Source organism: Natrix helvetica (genome assembly GCF_964273705.1).
Source record: "Natrix helvetica genome assembly, chromosome: 14".
Taxonomy (NCBI): domain Eukaryota; kingdom Metazoa; phylum Chordata; class Lepidosauria; order Squamata; family Natricidae; genus Natrix; species Natrix helvetica.
Genome location: NC_138564.1, coordinates 13216746 through 13234936, shown reverse-complemented (window position 1 = coordinate 13234936; position 18191 = coordinate 13216746). Strand labels below are relative to the sequence as shown.

The 18191-nt window shown below is 44.3% G+C and overlaps 1 protein-coding gene across 6 annotated transcripts in view; it reads left to right on the top strand.

Moving 5' to 3' along the window:
* CLIP1 (CAP-Gly domain containing linker protein 1) overlaps window positions 1-16572 on the top strand; it is a 52272-nt gene extending 35700 nt beyond the window's left edge. For 3 of the 6 annotated variants that reach the window (XM_081966613.1, XM_081966612.1, XM_081966610.1), the window contains 10 exons: window positions 961-1098; window positions 1718-1824; window positions 3991-4105; window positions 5501-5553; window positions 7772-7792; window positions 11614-11731; window positions 12204-12345; window positions 13077-13126; window positions 14006-14130; window positions 14570-16572. In XM_081966613.1, coding sequence (XP_081822739.1) covers window positions 961-1098; window positions 1718-1824; window positions 3991-4105; window positions 5501-5553; window positions 7772-7792; window positions 11614-11731; window positions 12204-12345; window positions 13077-13126; window positions 14006-14130; window positions 14570-14792 — 1092 coding nt within the window. In that variant the 3' untranslated portion in view covers window positions 14793-16572. The remainder of the gene's footprint in view (window positions 1-960; window positions 1099-1717; window positions 1825-3990; window positions 4106-5500; window positions 5554-7771; window positions 7793-11613; window positions 11732-12203; window positions 12346-13076; window positions 13127-14005; window positions 14131-14569) is intronic. The other 3 variants (XM_081966614.1, XM_081966615.1, XM_081966611.1) reach the window with 1 other exon arrangement.
* Window positions 16573-18191: the final 1619 nt, after the last annotated feature.

Sequence of the window (18191 nt, the reverse complement as noted above, 5' to 3'; positions counted from 1 at the left end):
TTGGATTGGAAGCGGTCTTATTTTAAACTGGATCAAAATGAAAAGCAGACCGATTCTAAGCAGCTTCGCTTGCAAAATGGACTTTGCAACGCCAGTTACCTTTTTATTCACAATTGGGCTTGTGTTCACCACCAACAGAGAACAAATTAGGAGGCTGACCCCTTCCTCTCTGCATTTCGTCAAAACCTCAAAGTTTATTCCAACCCCTATTCGGTCTTAAACTAGCCTGATCTTAAAGGTTCGAAGGCTTTATCGAAACATTTAAATTATCTCTTCTTGTCCACCAAATTTAGAGGCGCGGTGGTTACTCCTCTGATTTTTAATATTCTTTTTTTGAAAAAAGAATGAGTAGAAATCTGTTAGTGGTGAAGCTCTCCCCTGAATGATTAAGAGTAATTAAATAATAATAATAATTCATGAAGATAATTGAATTGGGAGCCACGAATAAGCATGGGATTGTCACTGAATTTCTGCATGGAACAGTGGATTTAATTGTGCTTCTGGCACGAAAACTCTGGAAGCAGGATTGGTTTCACGCTCGATCCGCAGCTGGATTTTAGCCTTAATTTGCTGCCTACTCAAGAGAAATACTATTGACTAGAGCAGCGTTTCCCAACTTTGGGGACTTTTAAGAAGTGTGGACTTCAACTCCCAGAATTCTCCAGGCAGAATTCTGGGAGTTGAAGTCCACCCTTCTTAAAAGTTCCCAAAATTGAAAATGCTGTTATAGGTAGGCAGTCAAAGGCAGGCAACCTGGACACCTGCAGAGAGCTCGGATTGCAGCTCCCATCATCCTCAGCCCCCAGCACCGTGGCTCCTCATATGGAAGAGAGAGCTCCGTAGGGCACCAGGTTGTCCTCCGATGGTGAACCTGCCACCATCTTCGGCATCTTTTCTCCAGGACTTGACCTGGGTTTGTTTTTAAAAAAGATTTTAAAAGATTTGTTTCCAATCTCTTAGACTGCAAAAACAGCAGAAGACGCTTTGCAGATAGTGGAGCAAGTGACCAAAGAGAAGGACGCTCTTCATAGAGAGAAGGCAGAAATCTCAGCCTCCTTAGAAGATGCCAAGCAGCTGAACCAAAAGCTGAAAAAAGAGGTAGATAAAAAATTAAATCTCTGCTAAACCTTCCTTCCTTCAGTTCCCGGGGCGACATTGTCGTGATTCCAAATTGAACACGCGCCAATGCAGGCAGGAGTCATGCTTTGAACACAGGAGGTCCCAGGTCCAACCCCCAGAATTCAATCCCCAGATAATGCTCTGACCTAGAGAAAGCCTAAATCACAATCTTAGTGTATTGATGAAATCCACTCCTGACAGATGGCTAAATCACCCCACTTCTTCTAATTCTCCCAGAGTAGCTGGAGATTATCTGTTATGAAATGAAATATATTCCCCCACAAACCCACCCAATGCTTATGGACAGAGAAGGCTTAGGGGCCGATGAGAAGGGGACAAAATGAAAACACGGGGAAACGCCAAACTTGGCAGGTGATTTGAACTGTGCAGAACCAGCAGATTCCCCTCCAAAAAAAGAGATAATATTTTCAAAATTAGCTCCTTAAATAAGCTGCCCTAGATCCTCGCACAGTAACTGCCACAGCTGCTTCAGCAGAAATGGCAGGGAAAGGGATCAAGGAAAGACTGGGTCACCGTTCTTCTCTCCTGGGACCTCTTGAGTTAGTTTTTTAATTTTTTATTTCCCCCCCTGCTCAAGCTGGATGCTCTTAAAGAAAGCCACCGAAAGAACCGAGAGGAGCTCACCAAATCTCAGGAACGCCTGAACCACGAAAGCCAAAACCTGGATGAACTCCGAAAAGAATTGTGAGTCTTTTGTTCTTACTTGGGGGGAACTTTCATTCCGGGTGGGGGCAATGTTTATTCATGGAATGGGAAGGAGAGGAAATGCAGAGGAAAAAGCCAGCATGCCTAAAGCGGTGTGTAAAACAAAAATAGCCAGAATTTGCAGCTGCTTCTGGGTGTAAGAACAGAGGCGAAAACGGCGTTGCATTTTTAAAGTGAAGCGAAGCTGCACCAAGGTTGCTATTTCGGTCCCACTTGGCGGAAAAGGGCACATTTTTCCACAGTATTCCTTTGTTTTCCCTTGTGCCTTTTCTCCAGCATTAACGAAATCTCGGGGAAATGCCAGACATGCTTAAAATTATCGTTATTAATGGCAGATTTTGTGCAAGAATATCCCCCGGAACAGGACTTTCCAAATTGCGGTATAATAAACCGTCTTCATTGTGCATTTTGGTTATTTTACCAATCGGAAAGATTCCTCGCAGTCGTAGGAGAAACCTGTTGTTGGATCCTTATTCTGAGGTGATTATTATGGGTGTTTTATTCTCTTGATTCGTGGAGCTGCGACACCCATGCTTTTCGGGGAATGTCGTGCGATTTTATACGAAACTTAAATCTTTTACAACACAATAGAAGTAATCCTTGACTGACGGCCACAATGGAAACCAGAACTTCTGTTGTTAAACCGAGACAGTTACAAGAGTCCCACCCAATTGGACGACTTTTTTTTTTGCCACGGGGGTGGAGTGAATCACTCCAGCCGTTAAGCAAGTCACACAGTTGTTAAGTGAACCCTGACTAGGTGACCCAGTGGCTAAGACCCTGAGCTTGTCGGTCAGAAAGGTCCGCAGTTTGGCGGTTCGAATCCCTAATAGAAGTCTCCTGTGTGAGCAGGGGGGTTGGACTAAATGACCTCCAAGGTCCCTTCCAACTCCGCTACTGTTTGCTTTCCTTGGTGGGAGCCAGCTGGGAAAGTCGCAAATGACCCCAGTTGTCGTTAAATACACACCCGTTGCCAAATGGCAATCATTTTGATCGCCTGGCCATGGACCCACCACAGTGTGAGAATTGGTCAGAAGTAACTTTTTCAGTGCTGTTTTCACTTTGAACGGACACTAAATGAATGGGCATAAATCGGGGAGTAGAATTGCAGCCTTTTTCCTCATGAACGGAGATTCCGAGGCTCCCTTTCTCTTATGCACTGTAGAAAATACGTTTTTTAGTGTCTAGCAGTGTGTGTGTGTGTGTGGGCAGCATGTGTAAAAAAAAATCCCCCATATTTTTTTCCCATAAACCTAACGCCCGGCTGCTTGCAAATCTCATCAAATCTCTTCTAAAAATAGATAGCCTGAAGATGCACACAAGCAGCTCATGCATAGCAGCCCGGAGAAAGCAGACGGTAATCCCCATTGCCTCCTTCGATTAGGTTTCAGCCCAGGCTTTTTCAAATCAAACTGTCCCCGCACGCTCGCTCCGGCCAATGTGGAGAGCAAGGAATCTAATTTTGCAGCGAGTTAATTTCACTTGCAAGGAATGTAGGACACCGAGATGCAGCCGGCAGGGAGACGTTGAGCTCTAAAAATATCCGGGCGTTTCCAGGCGGGAGATGCTCAGGGACCCAAAATTCACATGATTTTTGGACACGTCCTGGGTTCGAGAGGCACGACTTTTCCTCCCACAAGAGGAACGCTCTCTCTCTCTCCAAAGCGTGAGAGCTGCCAGGGCTCCGCGGTTGCGTCCATCACCCTGCGTGAACGGGATATTTTAGTGAATGGAGCTTTTATGAATCAGCCCAGCCCTGCTCGCTTGGCAGAATTGATGGCTGCCAGCCAAGAGAGAGCGGGCAGTGGCCGATGGTCTTCGAATCCAGTGTTGCAGGGAGCATCCTAACCCTCCGATAACCGGAGATCTGGCAAGAGCATTTAGGATTTACTCGGGTGGCTGTATTGGTGGTCTGTTTCCAAAGGGGCAAAGCGGGACAAAAAGGAGTGCGTGCCCTACCTTTGGTGAATGATACCAGACGGAGGCTGGGTGGGTGGGCTGCTCCTTTACATCGGCGGCCTCGTCAAACGGTGACAAACCATGACACGGTTTGCAAGCCGCTCTGTCTTCCCTCTCATCTCGCCCCCTTCCCTTCCGTCCTCCTTGTTCCTATGGTCACCGTCCTGCCTTCCCCATCTCTCCCAGAGAAATGCTCAAACTGGCGGAAGAGGAGAAATCCCAACAGCTCGCCGTCTTCCAGGAAGAGAACCTCAAACTTGCGAAAGAATTGGGAAAAGGGGATCTCGCCAGTCACCAGAAGGTAGGTCGGTGTTTTGGCCTCGGATTTGGGTGAGAAGGGGATGGAAGTGGGGAGAGAGTTTAGAAGGGTCCCTGAGATGCTGGACCCGTGGATGTGGGAGAGAGGAGGAGGAGGAGGAGGAGGAGGAGGAGGAGGAGGAGGAGGAAGGCAGGGCTGCCAAAGGAGCTTTGGAGAAGGTACCTTGTGTGGTGCCAATGTCAGGGGAGAAGGCACGTTGTTAGGAGTTAAGGCAACAAAGAATCTCACACTCGTCTTTGGGTGAAGTTTTTAGGGAGGCAACTGCTTTCACCAGCGAGGGGAAATTAAAGCAAGCCCTTTGTTTTAAGAGAGTCGGATGCCACCTCGACCCAAAACTAGGGGGGGGGGGCTGCCTGCACCTCCTAAATATATCTTAGGACGTTTGCATCTAGAACTCCCAGGTTTTCAGTGGGATGGTTTTCCTGGAGCAGCTTTGGGAACAAGGCGCCTGTTCAAGGATGCACGCAGAGTCACTGTAAAGTTGCACCCAAAGGAAATGCTTTTTAGGAGAAGATTATGTGGAAGAAGTGTTGGTGTGTGTGTGTGTGTGTGTGTGTGTAAATCCCTACAGCTGTGTTGTGAGTCTCGCTTTAGGGGCAATAAATGAGTTTATTAACCTCGACCCCTTGAAAGTGTGTGGACTTCCATCAGCTCCCAGAATTCTAAGATGCATGGACTTCAACTCCCAGAATTCCCCAGCCAGAGGTTTAACTGGAACTTCAATGTTTGTTCCTGATTCTTTGGGCTTTTGACAAGAGGGTTATTTTAGATTCTGGCATATTCTTGGCCTAATAGGATAGAGGTTTCGGATCTTTAAATGATTCACTATATTTTATTTTGGTCTCTTTTTACATGAGCAGTAGGATGTCTTATGGGGCTTAAGGTTGGAAGATGCTACCTGCAAGAAGAAGGTGGGAGAAATATGATTTAAAAGGGGTCATTCTAAAGCTAATTTTTAATCATAAATAAGTGTATGAGAATGAAGGCCGTGTTCTATTCCCTTGTGTCTTTTTGTGTGTTATGTTGTTATTGCTGTGGTTGAGTTTATTAATGAGGGCTGCCATATTTTGTTTCATGCTTTTAATTCTATTTTTGGATCTGTTAACCTGCTGGAGTCTTCAGAAGTGGGTGGCATTGTAAATACGAAATTAATAATGAATGAAATTATGAGAAGGGAGAGCTGGTTGCATAACTAGGTTCCAAAAAGCCTTGGAAGTAGCTAAATAAAATCCATTTTTTTAATTCCAAAGATGTGGAATAGATTCAAGACTCCCAAGATTTTTTTTTTTAAAAAGGTACATGGTTTGAAAGTGAGTCCTTAATGGACAAGTAAAATCCCTATTTTGTTTTTTCTTCCTTTCTCTTCTGGTTTTCCAGCTGGAAGAAGAGAGATCGGTCCTCAATAACCAGCTGCTGGAGATGAAAAAGAGGTGAGTTGATTTGTATACAAGCTCTGGGGCCCGCAGGCACTTAAAAAGGAAAAAAATAATAAGAGGAAATAAATCTCAAATAGAATTCTTTGATCCCCGCTACTCTTCTGCCCTTAAAATAATCTTAGCCTTGCACCTGGACTGTTCAAAAGGTCTTCGGCAGGTGGAACATTACGTTCAAAATCCATCAAAGGCATTATGGTCTCCTTCCCCTCCCTAAAATGTCAGGGTGGGGGTGGGGGTGGAAGCCTTGATTTCTGGAAACTTTTATACAATCCTTAGAACTTGGTTGATCTTTTCATTTCTCTGCTTTTCAATCCCAGCTTAATTCAGAGCCATTTTAAGGCTCCCTGGGAGGATTTCCACAGGGGCATCTCAAATCCCCAAAGTCCAGCTTCTAAATTCTTCACGGAGAGTGTCCCCCCCCCCCAAAAAAAATCTTTGCCAAACGTTGGAACCCAAAACCTCCCTTTGACTACTCCTAAGGATATTTTATATAGGGCTCAGTGGCTAAGACGCTGAGCTTGTCAATCAGAAAGGTTGGCATTTCGGCGGTTCGAATCCCTAGTGCCGCATAACGGAGGGAGCTCCCGTTCCTTGTCCCAGCTTCTGCTAACCTAGCAGTTCGAAAGCATGTTAAAAAATGCAAGTAGAAAAATAGGAACCACCTTTGGTGGGAAGGGAACAGAGTTCCGTGCGTTGAATCATGCCGGCCACATGACCACGGAGACGTCTCCTGACAGCGCTGGCTCTTCGGCTTTGAAACGGAGATGAGCACCGCCCCCTAGAGTCGGGAACGACTAGCACATAGGTGTGAGGGGAATCCTTACCTTTAAGGATATTTTTAATTCAGAAAAGACCCCAAATCCCCAATTATTGAGGACTATTTATCCTGCTAGAACCAGGAGCCTGTGAGTTCTAGTTTTTCTTGGACGTGGTGCCAACCGGGTGGCCTTGGGCCCCTCCCTCTCCCTCGGTCAACTTAGGGAGTAGTCAACTCAACTCAAAATCAATGGAAACGTATATTCAGGTAGTTCTCGACTTACAACCTTTTGTTTAGTGACTGAAGCTACAAAGAAAAAGTCTCTTTAAAAAAAAGACTTACAACCATTTATCACACTCACAACCATTGCAGCATCCCCATGCATACGTGATCAAAATCAAGACCCTTGGCAACTGATTTATGACGGTTGCAGGAGTGATGTGATGCCTTTTGCGGCTTCCTGATGAGCCAAGTCACCAGGAAAGCACTTAACAACCTGCTTAACTTAACCAACGGCAGTGATTCCCTTCATAACCACCAAGGAAGGTCATTAAACGAGGCAAAGCTTAGCAGCTGTTCCTCTTAGCAGCGGAAATGTTGTGCTCCCTTCTGATTGATTGAGTCGAGGTCCCCTCTGTATTGTATTCCTTAAAACTTCCTTCTTCGGCCCCCGTTTTATCCAGGAGGGAGAAATTATTGATTGATTGTTGTTGCACCTCAAACCTCTGGTCCTGTAGCGTGTCCTTCTCCTGCAGAGAGTTGGACTAGATGACCTCCAAGGTCCCTTCCAACTTCGTCATTCTAAGCACTTGGCCTGGCCTTGGCAGGCAACAGGCAGCTTTGGCAAGCAGAGAGAGAGGGGTGTCACGCTGCCCCCATCTTCCCCATCCCCTTCCCTTCCATCAGGACCCTCTTCCCCCGACCTCCCTTTCTCTCCGCCCCTGGGTTGATCCTTTGCAAGGTGGAGGTAAGAAGCTGACGGGGAATTCGGTGTAAATTCAGCTCCTTGTTGTGGGTTTGCTGACTGTGTGACTTGGCTCTGCGCTATTTTCTGAATCTCTTCTTCCCTTCCTACCTTTCTGCTTCCTTGCTCTATCTGTGTCTTTAATGGTAAGACTAAAGAAAGTCTATCCACGTTACAATAAATAACGTTTATTTTTATTATTTTTTCCCCTCCAATGAAATCGATGTACATATTTTTTGGCTGCCTTTTGTTACCTCCGTGTCTTGCTTTTTTTTTTTTTTTGCTTTGTTTCTGGTTTATTTATTCTTTTGAGTTTTGGTTTTGTAAAATACTCGGCAGTGTTAAATCTTTATCTATCTATCTATATATATCTATTTTAATAACAACAAGCAGAATCGACTTGGGTGCAAATTTAGTTCTTCCTTTACTGTATCTCGCATTTCTCTGCCATGTTTCTAACATGTGGTTCTTGTTATCTTGCATTTTTAAAGCTTGCCCAGTATTACTTTAAGGTACTTGCTCCGTTATTGCAATTTCTTTTTATTTTCTTTTTTGTGGCAAGGGGAAAACTTGGGTGGGGTTTCTAGCAGGAGATGCTTGGAATTAACGCTTTGCGATCGTGCCCAAACGAATCACCTTCAGAAATGAAGCACTGACGCTCCAAGCCCTTTTGGTGAAGGTGAAATTTACTCCTTGTAAGAGACCTACTCAAAAGATGCTCCTGGTGGGCTGAGCTTTGAGTAGCCTTCAGTTAATACAAAGCTTGACATAACTCTCTAAAATGAAGAAGCTTTGAATAAGTTAAAAGCTATTTGTAAGTGGCTCTTCTCATCCATGAAGTTATGCTTCTTGAGTGGTCCTCGACTTAACAACCGTTCTTTTAGTGACCGGCACTGAAAAAAATGACTTACAACCAGTTCTTGCACATACAACAATGGGGGCCCTTGTTGGTCTCTGAGCTGGGCGGTTTCCTTACAGACGTTTCGTGCGCCAAACTAGGTAACCTCATCAGTGCAACAAAAATGGTTGTAAAATAGGGCGTGACTTCCTTAATAAACTCATCGCTTAGTGACAGAACTTCCAGTCCCAACAGAAAATTGTTGGGGCTTCTTTGCATGAATAAGTTTGCAAACAGCTGGGATCTGCATTTGGGTAGGACTGTAAACAGATAGACATAAATCAGGAAATGTCTTCCAATTTTACAGAAAGACAGAGGGAGGGAGGGAGGGAGGGAGGGAAGGAAGGAAAGAAAGAAAGAAAGAAAGAAAGAAAGAAGAAAGAAAGAAAAAGAAAGAAAGAAAGAGGGAGGGAAGGAAGAGAGAAGAAAGAAAGAAAGGGAGAAGGAAGGAAGGAAAGGGAGGGCAGGAAGGAAAGAAAGATAAAAAGAAAGAAAAAGTGGTAAGGAAGAAAGAAAGAGAAGGAAGGAAAGAAAGGGAGGGAGGGCAGGAAGGAAAGAGAATGAGAGAGAGAAGAAAGAAAGAAAGAAAGAAAGAAAGAAAGAAAGAAAGAAAGAAAGAAAGAAAGAAAGAAAGAAAGAGAAAGAAAGAAAGAAGAAAGAAAAGAAGAAAAGACAAGACTGTAGTGGTCACATCTCTCTAAACCTGGGATAAATGCTGATGGAGGTTTGTCTGAAGCCATTTGATGGCCTGACTTGTCAACCAGCAATTCTCCTGGTTGGGATCATTTGCTGGATTTGAGAGCCGGTTGGGATCCTCTCCGCCAGGGATCCGGTCGGGGTTTGGGGTTGCCCGTTTCATTTTGAGATGAGCTTGATTTTGAGGAGTGAACAATGTTGCCCCCAGAAGTACAACTGTTTCCCACCGGATGCGAAGATTCTCCTGTGATTTCCTTCCTTCCTTCTCGTTCCCAATCTGATTCCTAGTCCTGAAGATTGGCAGGACACTTACGGGGTCTTCTGACCTTCCCCAACCAGCTGCCCACCCCCCAACGGAGGCCAGAGTTGCCCCAGGATGTCCTCCTCCTCCTCCTAAGAACCTTCTCGTCTCTCCATCAAGGAGTTGACCTGCATGCAGACAAACCAACTCGCCCAGCTCCTGAATGCTCAGCCGTTCGATTCTAGCATGCCACTTGCAGTTTGGCTGATGAGACCCCCCCTCACATTGAACCCACAAGTAGACCCGGCCAGGTGGACGAGCTTCCTTCAGCGGCCAGTCGGTCCCCCCCCGCAAAAAAGCCCCCCTTTTGCAGCCAAGCTGACTCCTTCACTGCTTATTATTTTTTTCCCCTGGGAGGAAAACCACAGGGTTCCCGATCTGTAGGAGTCCCGCTGTTTGGTGAACAGTAGCCTTCTATCTTGGCATGACAAAGACTCCATCCGTCCATCTGTGACGCGGTGTGCCTTGGTGTCATCCCCCCCCCCATTTCCCCTTGCCGCTTCTGCCCCCCAGGACAAACATCTGCATCCACTTCTGAAAGGCCTTCTGTGATCCGCCTGCCATCACGGCTTGTTTGTTCGTTGTCCTGGAGGTGGGGGGTGGGGGTGGGGGATAGCAACCATCCCACCCAGTGGTGAAATTCATTTTTTTTTTACTACCGGTTCTATGGGTGTGGCTTGCCGGGCGTGGCAGGGGAAGGAGACTGCAACATCTCCATTCCCTCCCCACTCTGCGGTCAGCCAGAGGTGGCATTTGCCGGTTCTCTGAACTACTCCAAATTTCCGCTAACGGTTCTCCAGAACCTGTCGGAACCTGCTGGATTTCACCCCTGATCCCCTTTAAGCTTGGTTGGTTTTTTTGCAGACGTTTCATGACCCAACAAAGTAACACCATCAGGAACATTGAGGAAACTACAGTAGTGGCAAAAATTGTGGAAATCTTTTTGGGACAAGTGTACAGTATTTTTGAGGTTTGATGACTAATAACACCACTCTTTTTTTCTTTTTGAGTAGTACCATAAAATTATATATCAACAGAAAGATAATTTAATCAAGGATGTAATGCGATACCTTTGATGAAGGATTTGCTATCAGAATAGCAGTTATAAAGAAGAAAAGGGAAACAGGTAGAAAAAACGAGATATACAAAAATGATCGCCATGTCAGTTAAATACTTAGTTGGGTAGCCTTTAGCATGAATTACGGCCTTACAACAACGTCTTCCCACGGAGGGAACCAAGTCTTTGAGTTCTGCAGCTGTTACAATGCGAAGGAAATGAAGGAAAGTTATCTGAGATCAACATAAGCACGTTACGCTTCCTTTTTCTGGTTATTTGGCTATAACATTTCGCAGAATACAGATAATTGAACAAACCTTGTTGCATTACGTTCTTGATTAAATTATCTTTCCATTGATTTATAATGTTCTGGTGCTACTCCAAAAGAAAGTGGTGTTATTAGCCATCAAACCTCAAAGATATATGCTTTTCCCAAAAGGTTTCCACAATTTTGGCCACTACTGTAGACAGACATAATGGGTAACAACATCAGCACTGATGATGTTACCTAGGCGGGTTGTGAAATGTCTGCAAGAAAACCACCAAGCTCCGACAGCACCAAGGACCCCGTCGTCCTCTTTCCCCTCCTCTTCCTCCCCCTCTTCTCCTTCCTCCAGTCCGCAAACCCTTCCCCCTTACAGCACTGATGCTACTACCCAGCTGGGTCATGAGACGTCTGCAAGAAAACAACCAAACTTTGGGAACTCCACAGTTGCATCCTGAACCCCGCTTTCTTCTACGGAGTGACTTCTTTTTTTAAAAAAAAATAATAATAATCTAATTTTAAACTTCAGCTGAGGCTCCAGAGTGGCCCTCAAAAAACAGAAGGAGGTTTAAATTAACAGAATTCAGGGAGGACCAGCCAATATTCCAGCACAATCTCTGCTTTGCATGACAACTGTGTCTGTGTGTGTCTGTGTGTGTGTGTGTGTGTGTGTGTGTTTGAGCTTTGCATGCCTCTTTGTCGTCTGTTCAATACTGTTCTGAGAAATAACCCATCTAAGGATTTCCATCTGCAGCCCTCTTTTCCTCCCCTTTCAATTCTTTATATCCCAATCCTATTAACATCTTTCTTTAAAAATAAAAAAATAAAAAAAACAAACCCACTGAAATGGATACGGTGATTTGCAGATTCTGGCATGAATCTCCCTAGGTAAAACCCTTTTCACTTTGTCTCCCTGTGGTTAAAGTTCCCCCCGTCCTTAAGGCCAGCTGTAAAACTTCGCTCGGTTAAATCAAAGGACCATTAAAATTCCAGAAAGCCCCTTTGCTGATCATCCTTCCCCCCACAACCCACAACCACCACCACCACCCCGGACGTGATTCTTAACCCAGTTCAATGCAACAACTCTTCTGACTGTTGTTTGACCCTCTCTTGTAGAGAAGCCAAGTTAATAAAAGAGAACGAAGAAGAGAGAGCGTCCCTGCAGAAATCCATCAGTGTTACGAGTGCCTTGATTACAGAGAGAGACGAAGAGGTGGAAAAACTCCGAAATGAGGTACAAACGGAGAAGGGGGTGAACCCCCCGGCATCTCCTCCTATCTGGGTGGCCTACAAATCAAGACTCCTTCCTTCCTCCCTCCCTCCTACCCTTCTTCCCTCCCTTCCTTCCTTTCCTCTTTCTCTCCCTCTCTCCCTCCTTCCATCCCTCCTTCTTTTCCTTCCTCTCCCTTTCTTCCATCTCTCTCCTTCCATCCTTTCTTTCCTTCTCTCCCTCCTTCCTCCCTCCTCTTTCCATCCTTCCTTTTTCTTTCCCTCCCTCCCTCCTCCCTCGCTCCATTCCTTCCTTCCATCCATCCATCCTCCCTCCTTTCATTCTCCCTCCCTCCCTTCCTTAGGGTTCACTTAAACAATAGAAATGTAAGGGCTCAGTTGTGGTTAGACCATCTTCAAGCCCTTCATTTCTTTCCTTCCGTGTCGTTATTAAATTCACGTTGTGTTCCCCTCTTTTCTTTATGGACTTTTTGCAGGTCTCGGTGCTCCGTGGAGAAAACGCCACAGCCAGGAATTTGCACTCGATCGTTCAGTCCCTGGAATCCGATAAGGTGAAACTTGAGATCAAAGTAAAGAATCTGGAGCAGAAGCTCAAAGAGATCCAAAAAAGCTCTTCAGGTAAAGCCAACCCTGGAATGTAGGTAGTAAAAAAAAATTAGATTCCACCACTGAGCTGTGCTGTATCCACCCCTCTTAAAATGCTGAAGGTGGAGAAACATTGACGTTACGTTACATTAATCCCAACTTCAAAATGCTGGGCAAGTTTGACATCACCAATGGCTGAAGGCAAAGCTGGAATACCGCCCTCAGCTTGCCTTAGATAATGTTTCTCAACCTTGACCACTGTAAGAATTCTGGGAGTTGAAGTCCACCCCTCTTAAAGTAGCCAAGGTTGAGAAATGTTGACTTAAAGCATTGGTGCAACCAAATTATAGAGCTCCACCCACCATAGAGTTTGTTCTCTAGAGAAGCCAGACCCTGAGGAATTCTGGGAGTTGAAGTCCACCAGGTTGAGAACCATTGACTTAAAGCTTTGGTGCCACCAACCCACCGAGCTCCACCCACCATAGAGTTTGTTCTCTAGAGAAGCCAGACCGTGAGGAATTCTGGGAGTTGAAGTCCACATCTCTTTAGCTGGCCATGGTTGAAAACTTGCTTGCTGCCAGCGATCTGATTTTATCCAAGCGTGGGGAAGTACATCCAGATTTGGCCTCCTTGAGACCAAGTCAACTGAACGCTCCCAAAGAGTCCCAGCATCCCATCTGTCTCTGATGAAGGTCACGTGAAATCAGGGAGTCTTTATTTCATCTCTTTCTAACGTGTTTTTTCCCCCTTTCCTCTTGTCCAAGACGTTTCATCTAGTGGCGACCTTCAAAAGGAAGACGCTCAAGAGAGCCAGGTATGCTTCCCTCCTCTTCGTTGTATCATTCCATCATTTTTAAAAAAAAAATTATCCAGAGATTGCATTCCCCCTTCCCCAAATGCATCAGGTTGAGTTTATCATGTTCTTCACATACTAATATTTGGTTTCTTGTGTTTTTTTCCCCTCTTCCTTCCTTCCTTCCTTCCTTCCTTTTTCCCTCTCCCTCCGCTTTCCCTTTTCGCTCCTTGCTTTGATCTGCGACTGGGGATAACCTTCTGCCATCAGCAAATGGTTGGTTTCAGCTTCCTCTGCTTTTTTTTTAAATATAAAAAATAAGTTTTCTCGGTTATAATAACCTCCTTCTGCAAGGGAGCGGCTCTTCTCCCCCCTTCAGCCTCCGAGAGAGGCAACCCTTGCTCTTTTCGATGCCAAAACGGAGGAAGAGAAGGAGAGAGTAAAAACGGGTGGCTGAATTTGGGGGTCTGCTAGGGGGTGTCCCTTGGCCTGTTTCCTCCCTGCTCTCTTTGTCCCCCTCCGAGGAGATGGAGGTATTGAGGCTGCAATTCTGGGGGGTCACATTTTACAAATCAAAAGATGGGTTCTGCAATTGAGCCCAATATTTTGTTGTTGTTAAATAAGACTTGTTAAGTTAAATTTGCCCCATTTTACGACCTTACTTGCCACAGTTGTTAAGTGAATCACTGCAGTTGTTAAGTTAGTGACATGGTTGTTAAGTGGCTTCCCTGTGGACTTTGCTCGTCCGGAGGTCGCAAAAGGGGACCAGGTGACTCTTGGAACTCTGCAACCGAGAGCAGATCACCCAGAGGTTTTAGCCATGTCGTTGGAGCTCAGTAGATCCCATTGGCCTCGTGTGATGAGACTCACTTCTCGTTCTTCTTATCCTCAACACTTCAGATTGACTTCCTAAATTCAGTCATTGTGGATCTTCAAGATAAAAACGCCGAACTGAAATCGAAACTGAACAAGATGTCCGAGGCTGCTCTCAACGGAGACGAGGAAGAAGTTATTAACTATGACAGGTTGGTGGTTGGAAAAATTGGGGATTCGGGTGGCTGTTTTACTTGGAGTGGCTTATGGTAGACGCAGCTGGATGACGTAGAGCAGTCTTCCTCAACCTTGGCCACTTTAAGAGGTCTGGACTTCAACTCCCAGAATTCCTCAACCAGCAGAGCTGGGCGTTGAAGTCCAGACTCTTAAAGTGGCCAAGGTTGAGAAACATTGGCTTAAAGCGTTGGATAAACCAACCCACTGAGCTCCAGCAACCATAGTGTTTGTTCTCTAGAGAGGCCAGACCCTGGGGAATTCTGGGAGTTGAAGCCAAGGTTGAGGGACATTGGCGTGGAGAATTGAAAACCCCAAATCCCAACTTCTTGTTCCTCAACCACGTCCCTCAAAGGAGTCTCCCAACACGACCCACGGGTGGCCATCGGCTTTTCTAAACTGTTTCTGTCTCCACAGCGAGGAAGACAACCAAGTCAAGAGGAAACCTCGTCTCTTCTGCGACATTTGCGATTGTTTCGACCTCCACGACACCGAAGATTGTCCCACGCAAGCCCAGGCGCCTGAGGAACCCCCCCACTCCACGTACCACGGCAGTCGGAAAGAGGAACGCCCGTACTGCACCATTTGTGAGATGTTTGGCCACTGGACCGCCAACTGCAACGACGACGAGACCTTCTGACACAGGGCAGGAGCGGAGAAAACGGACGTTGCTTCGGGCGCTAGTTGGACCTTGTCCTCCACCACCAGTCTCCTAGGGTGGGGCCAGAAGGAGAGAAGAGAGAAGGGACCGGCACTCTTTCCTCCCAGAATTCCTTGCAGCAGCCACCCAGCTTAGAAAGACGCAGTGGGATCTGGTCTTCTCCAAGCAAGATAGTTTATTCTGCCCTTCTTAAGATGGAATTAAAATAAATAATTTAACAGGGGCTGCCAATTTTCATTTAGAAATTTCATTTCCTGGGTTTTGCATCCAGAAAACTTCTTTCCGGTCGCGTGGCTTAATTTGGGGGTGTGGGGGAGGAAATGAGTGGAGGTGGGGGTGGGAAACCAGCAGGCCCCTAGTTCTATTTTAGCTCACTTAGAAGCTCTTTGAAATGATGCTGTTAATTTTCCTATTTGCACTACTACGCTCCTTCAAGCTGCAGTTGTACAGTTGTTTTTGTAACATTCTGACACTGGAATGGGTTTAAGAGGCGAGCTCTTATTTTCTTATTTTTCCAAATGTTTGTTTTTGTTTTTCCTCGCTTTGAGGAAAGTCTCGATCAACCGACACGCGTGAGCAAAAACCTTCACGCGTGTGCTACTGGTGCAAGACCTAGAAGTAGTGCCTTCCTGTCTGCGAGATTTCTTTTTAACAGTGTGAGATTTTGTCGAGGCAAAAAAAAAAATACCCACAAAACAGTTCAGCCACTGTGGGGAAATATATATATATATATATATTTTCCCCTAACGAAACCTCTCCAGCTGTGCGTTTGAGAAATCTCCCCCCTGTTTTTTCAGCTTCTGTAGAGTTGTACATAAGTACATATATAAATATATTTAAGAAAAACAAAGATTTATATTTTGGAAAACAATCTGATTGTCTTTAGTGTTTCTGTCATTCTGAAAATGAGGGCTTTTGTGTACCGTAACTTGATTCAATGACTTTAAACAGCCTCAAAAAAACTTGGGAGATTTTTTTTTCCTGACTTGGGTGGGTGGGTTTGAGAGGGGGATAAAGGGGCAAGTTTGCATGTACCAAAAAAAGGACAAAAAAAAAAAATCTTCCGGCTACAGTTTGTATCCCGTAAGAGATTTTTTTTTTCATCAAAAGTCCGTCCTGAAATCAAGAGCGTTTTTTTAAAAAACCAATTTAAGATGTAATTTATTTATTCTCCCCTGGGTTGGAATTTTGTTCCAGATGAATGTAAAATAGGAAACTCAATGTTGAAATAATAAGGTGAAGTTTCTAAGAAGCGGATATCTTACGAAAACATTTTAAGAAGTATAAAACGGAGCATATTTCTGAGTGGAAATTCAGTTTTCATGCTAATTTAATGCCCTGGGGCGTTCCTGTGAAATTACTCTGTCACTCTGAATAAATGACGAGTAAATGCCGCCACGCTGGTTTTGCTCTCTTCTTTTGAATGTCACAAAAAGAAATGTAAAGAAAACACTATTGGCCTTCCTTGCATAATGGAAGATTTTAACTCTTCTATAACTAAGTTTGGGTTTATCTGTGTTTCTTTTTAACACACGCACACACAAACCTATAGAGAGGCACATAATCTGTGCTAGTTGTTAATTATTCCCAGATTACAATCAGTATTTGGCCTATGAGGTGTTTTTTTTTAATAAATCAATGTAAGTGTTTGAACTTTGGAGTAAAGAATGTATTATAGGAATAGTCATAAAAAAAGCAGGGAAATCAGTATTAAACTAAACCAACTGTACTGTATCTTTAATAAAGGGATTATTCTCTACTCATCAGCCTTGCCTCCTCCTTTTCACAACCGCTTGATATTCTTGGCAGCAGATTGCAGCGTGATTACTATTAGGAGACAACGCAGGAGCAACACACAGCACACAGAGACTTCGACATTTAACAGTGCTTTATATATAACATATACAGAAATATACGTGGTAGCAAATACCTGACAAGCAATCAATCTTCTTAACACTACCTGAGAATTTAGCAATGAATACCGGACACAAGGAGAGAGATACGCTCTCTCATGGCCTCCTTTATATAGACAGCTTCTTAAAGTGGCAATAATCTGGCTTCTTAAAGTGGCAATACCTCTGCTGACTCTCATTTCATCATCAGGTTACAGCCTTACATTGGCTGGTCAGCTTTAAATCATCATTACCCTGACTTGTTCGAACAACAATGCTGGCTTATGCTGGCCAGCCTGATGATGATTTGCAAGAATGAGTTATTTAAAGGCACATCAACTTCGAAAGTGTTAAGCTGTTAAATTTGTTTGTTTATTTAGCATATGGCATCTACAGAGGTCATACAATCGCTGATGTACAACACTATAAAACACATTATACATACAAACACAAATATAAGTTTAAAACATCAGCAGATAAGCAGCTGATGATAAGTTAGGTGGATGGATGGATGATAGGCAAACAGATATGATAAAGGATGGATAGATGGATGAGATAGATAAGAGATGATGGATGGATGATAGGCAGAGATAGACAAAATGCTGCTAAAGGATGGATGGATATAAAAAATGAGATAGATGATAGATTACGATAGGTAGGTAGAGAGACATGGATACCTAATATGCAGATATAGATAAAGAAAAAAACATGGGCAATACATAAAATGGGACCACAGAATTGCAATAGGACAGATACTATGATTCAACACCAAAGAAGTTGTGAAGGATCGGGAGATGTGATGCACGCCTCCTTACAGACCGAAAGGGACTCCTGGCCAGCGGCCCTCCTCCTGCCTTGTCCCCTCTACTACTGGTGTCCAACCTCAACCACTTTGAAGACCTGTGGACTTCAACTCCCAGAGTTCCTTTGCCGGCTGGAGAATTCTGGGAGTTGAAGTCCACAAGCCTCCACTGCACTAAACCAAGCTTACTTGCCGGCAGAGAACAGCCAATCAAAGCCAAGCTGGCTGTGGGGATTCTGGGAGTTGAAGTCCCCCCAGTCTTTTCAAAAAAAGTTGCTGGATTGTGCAGAGATGGACAGGTTAACAATGGAATTAAAAGACAAAGAAGAAACGGATTATTATATGATTTGGAACATATAGTATCATTGGCTAGAACATAGTTGTAAAGATCACGCATAAAGCTTACTTAAGAGTTATATCAAAATGGAAAGGTACTCTGTATATTTGTAAATATTGATCCAAGTTATAACTAAAAGGTATGATGCATAGATAGATGAATAATTATACCATGATGTATATATCATTGGAAAGAAAGAGAACTGAAATAGCCACAATGTAAACATGAGTGAGACTGACACTGAAATGCTGTAAAGAGGGGATGCGGTGTAAATGTTGAAATAAATAAAATAATGAATAAACAAAAAATAAATAAAATAAACAATAAATAAATAATAAAATAAACAA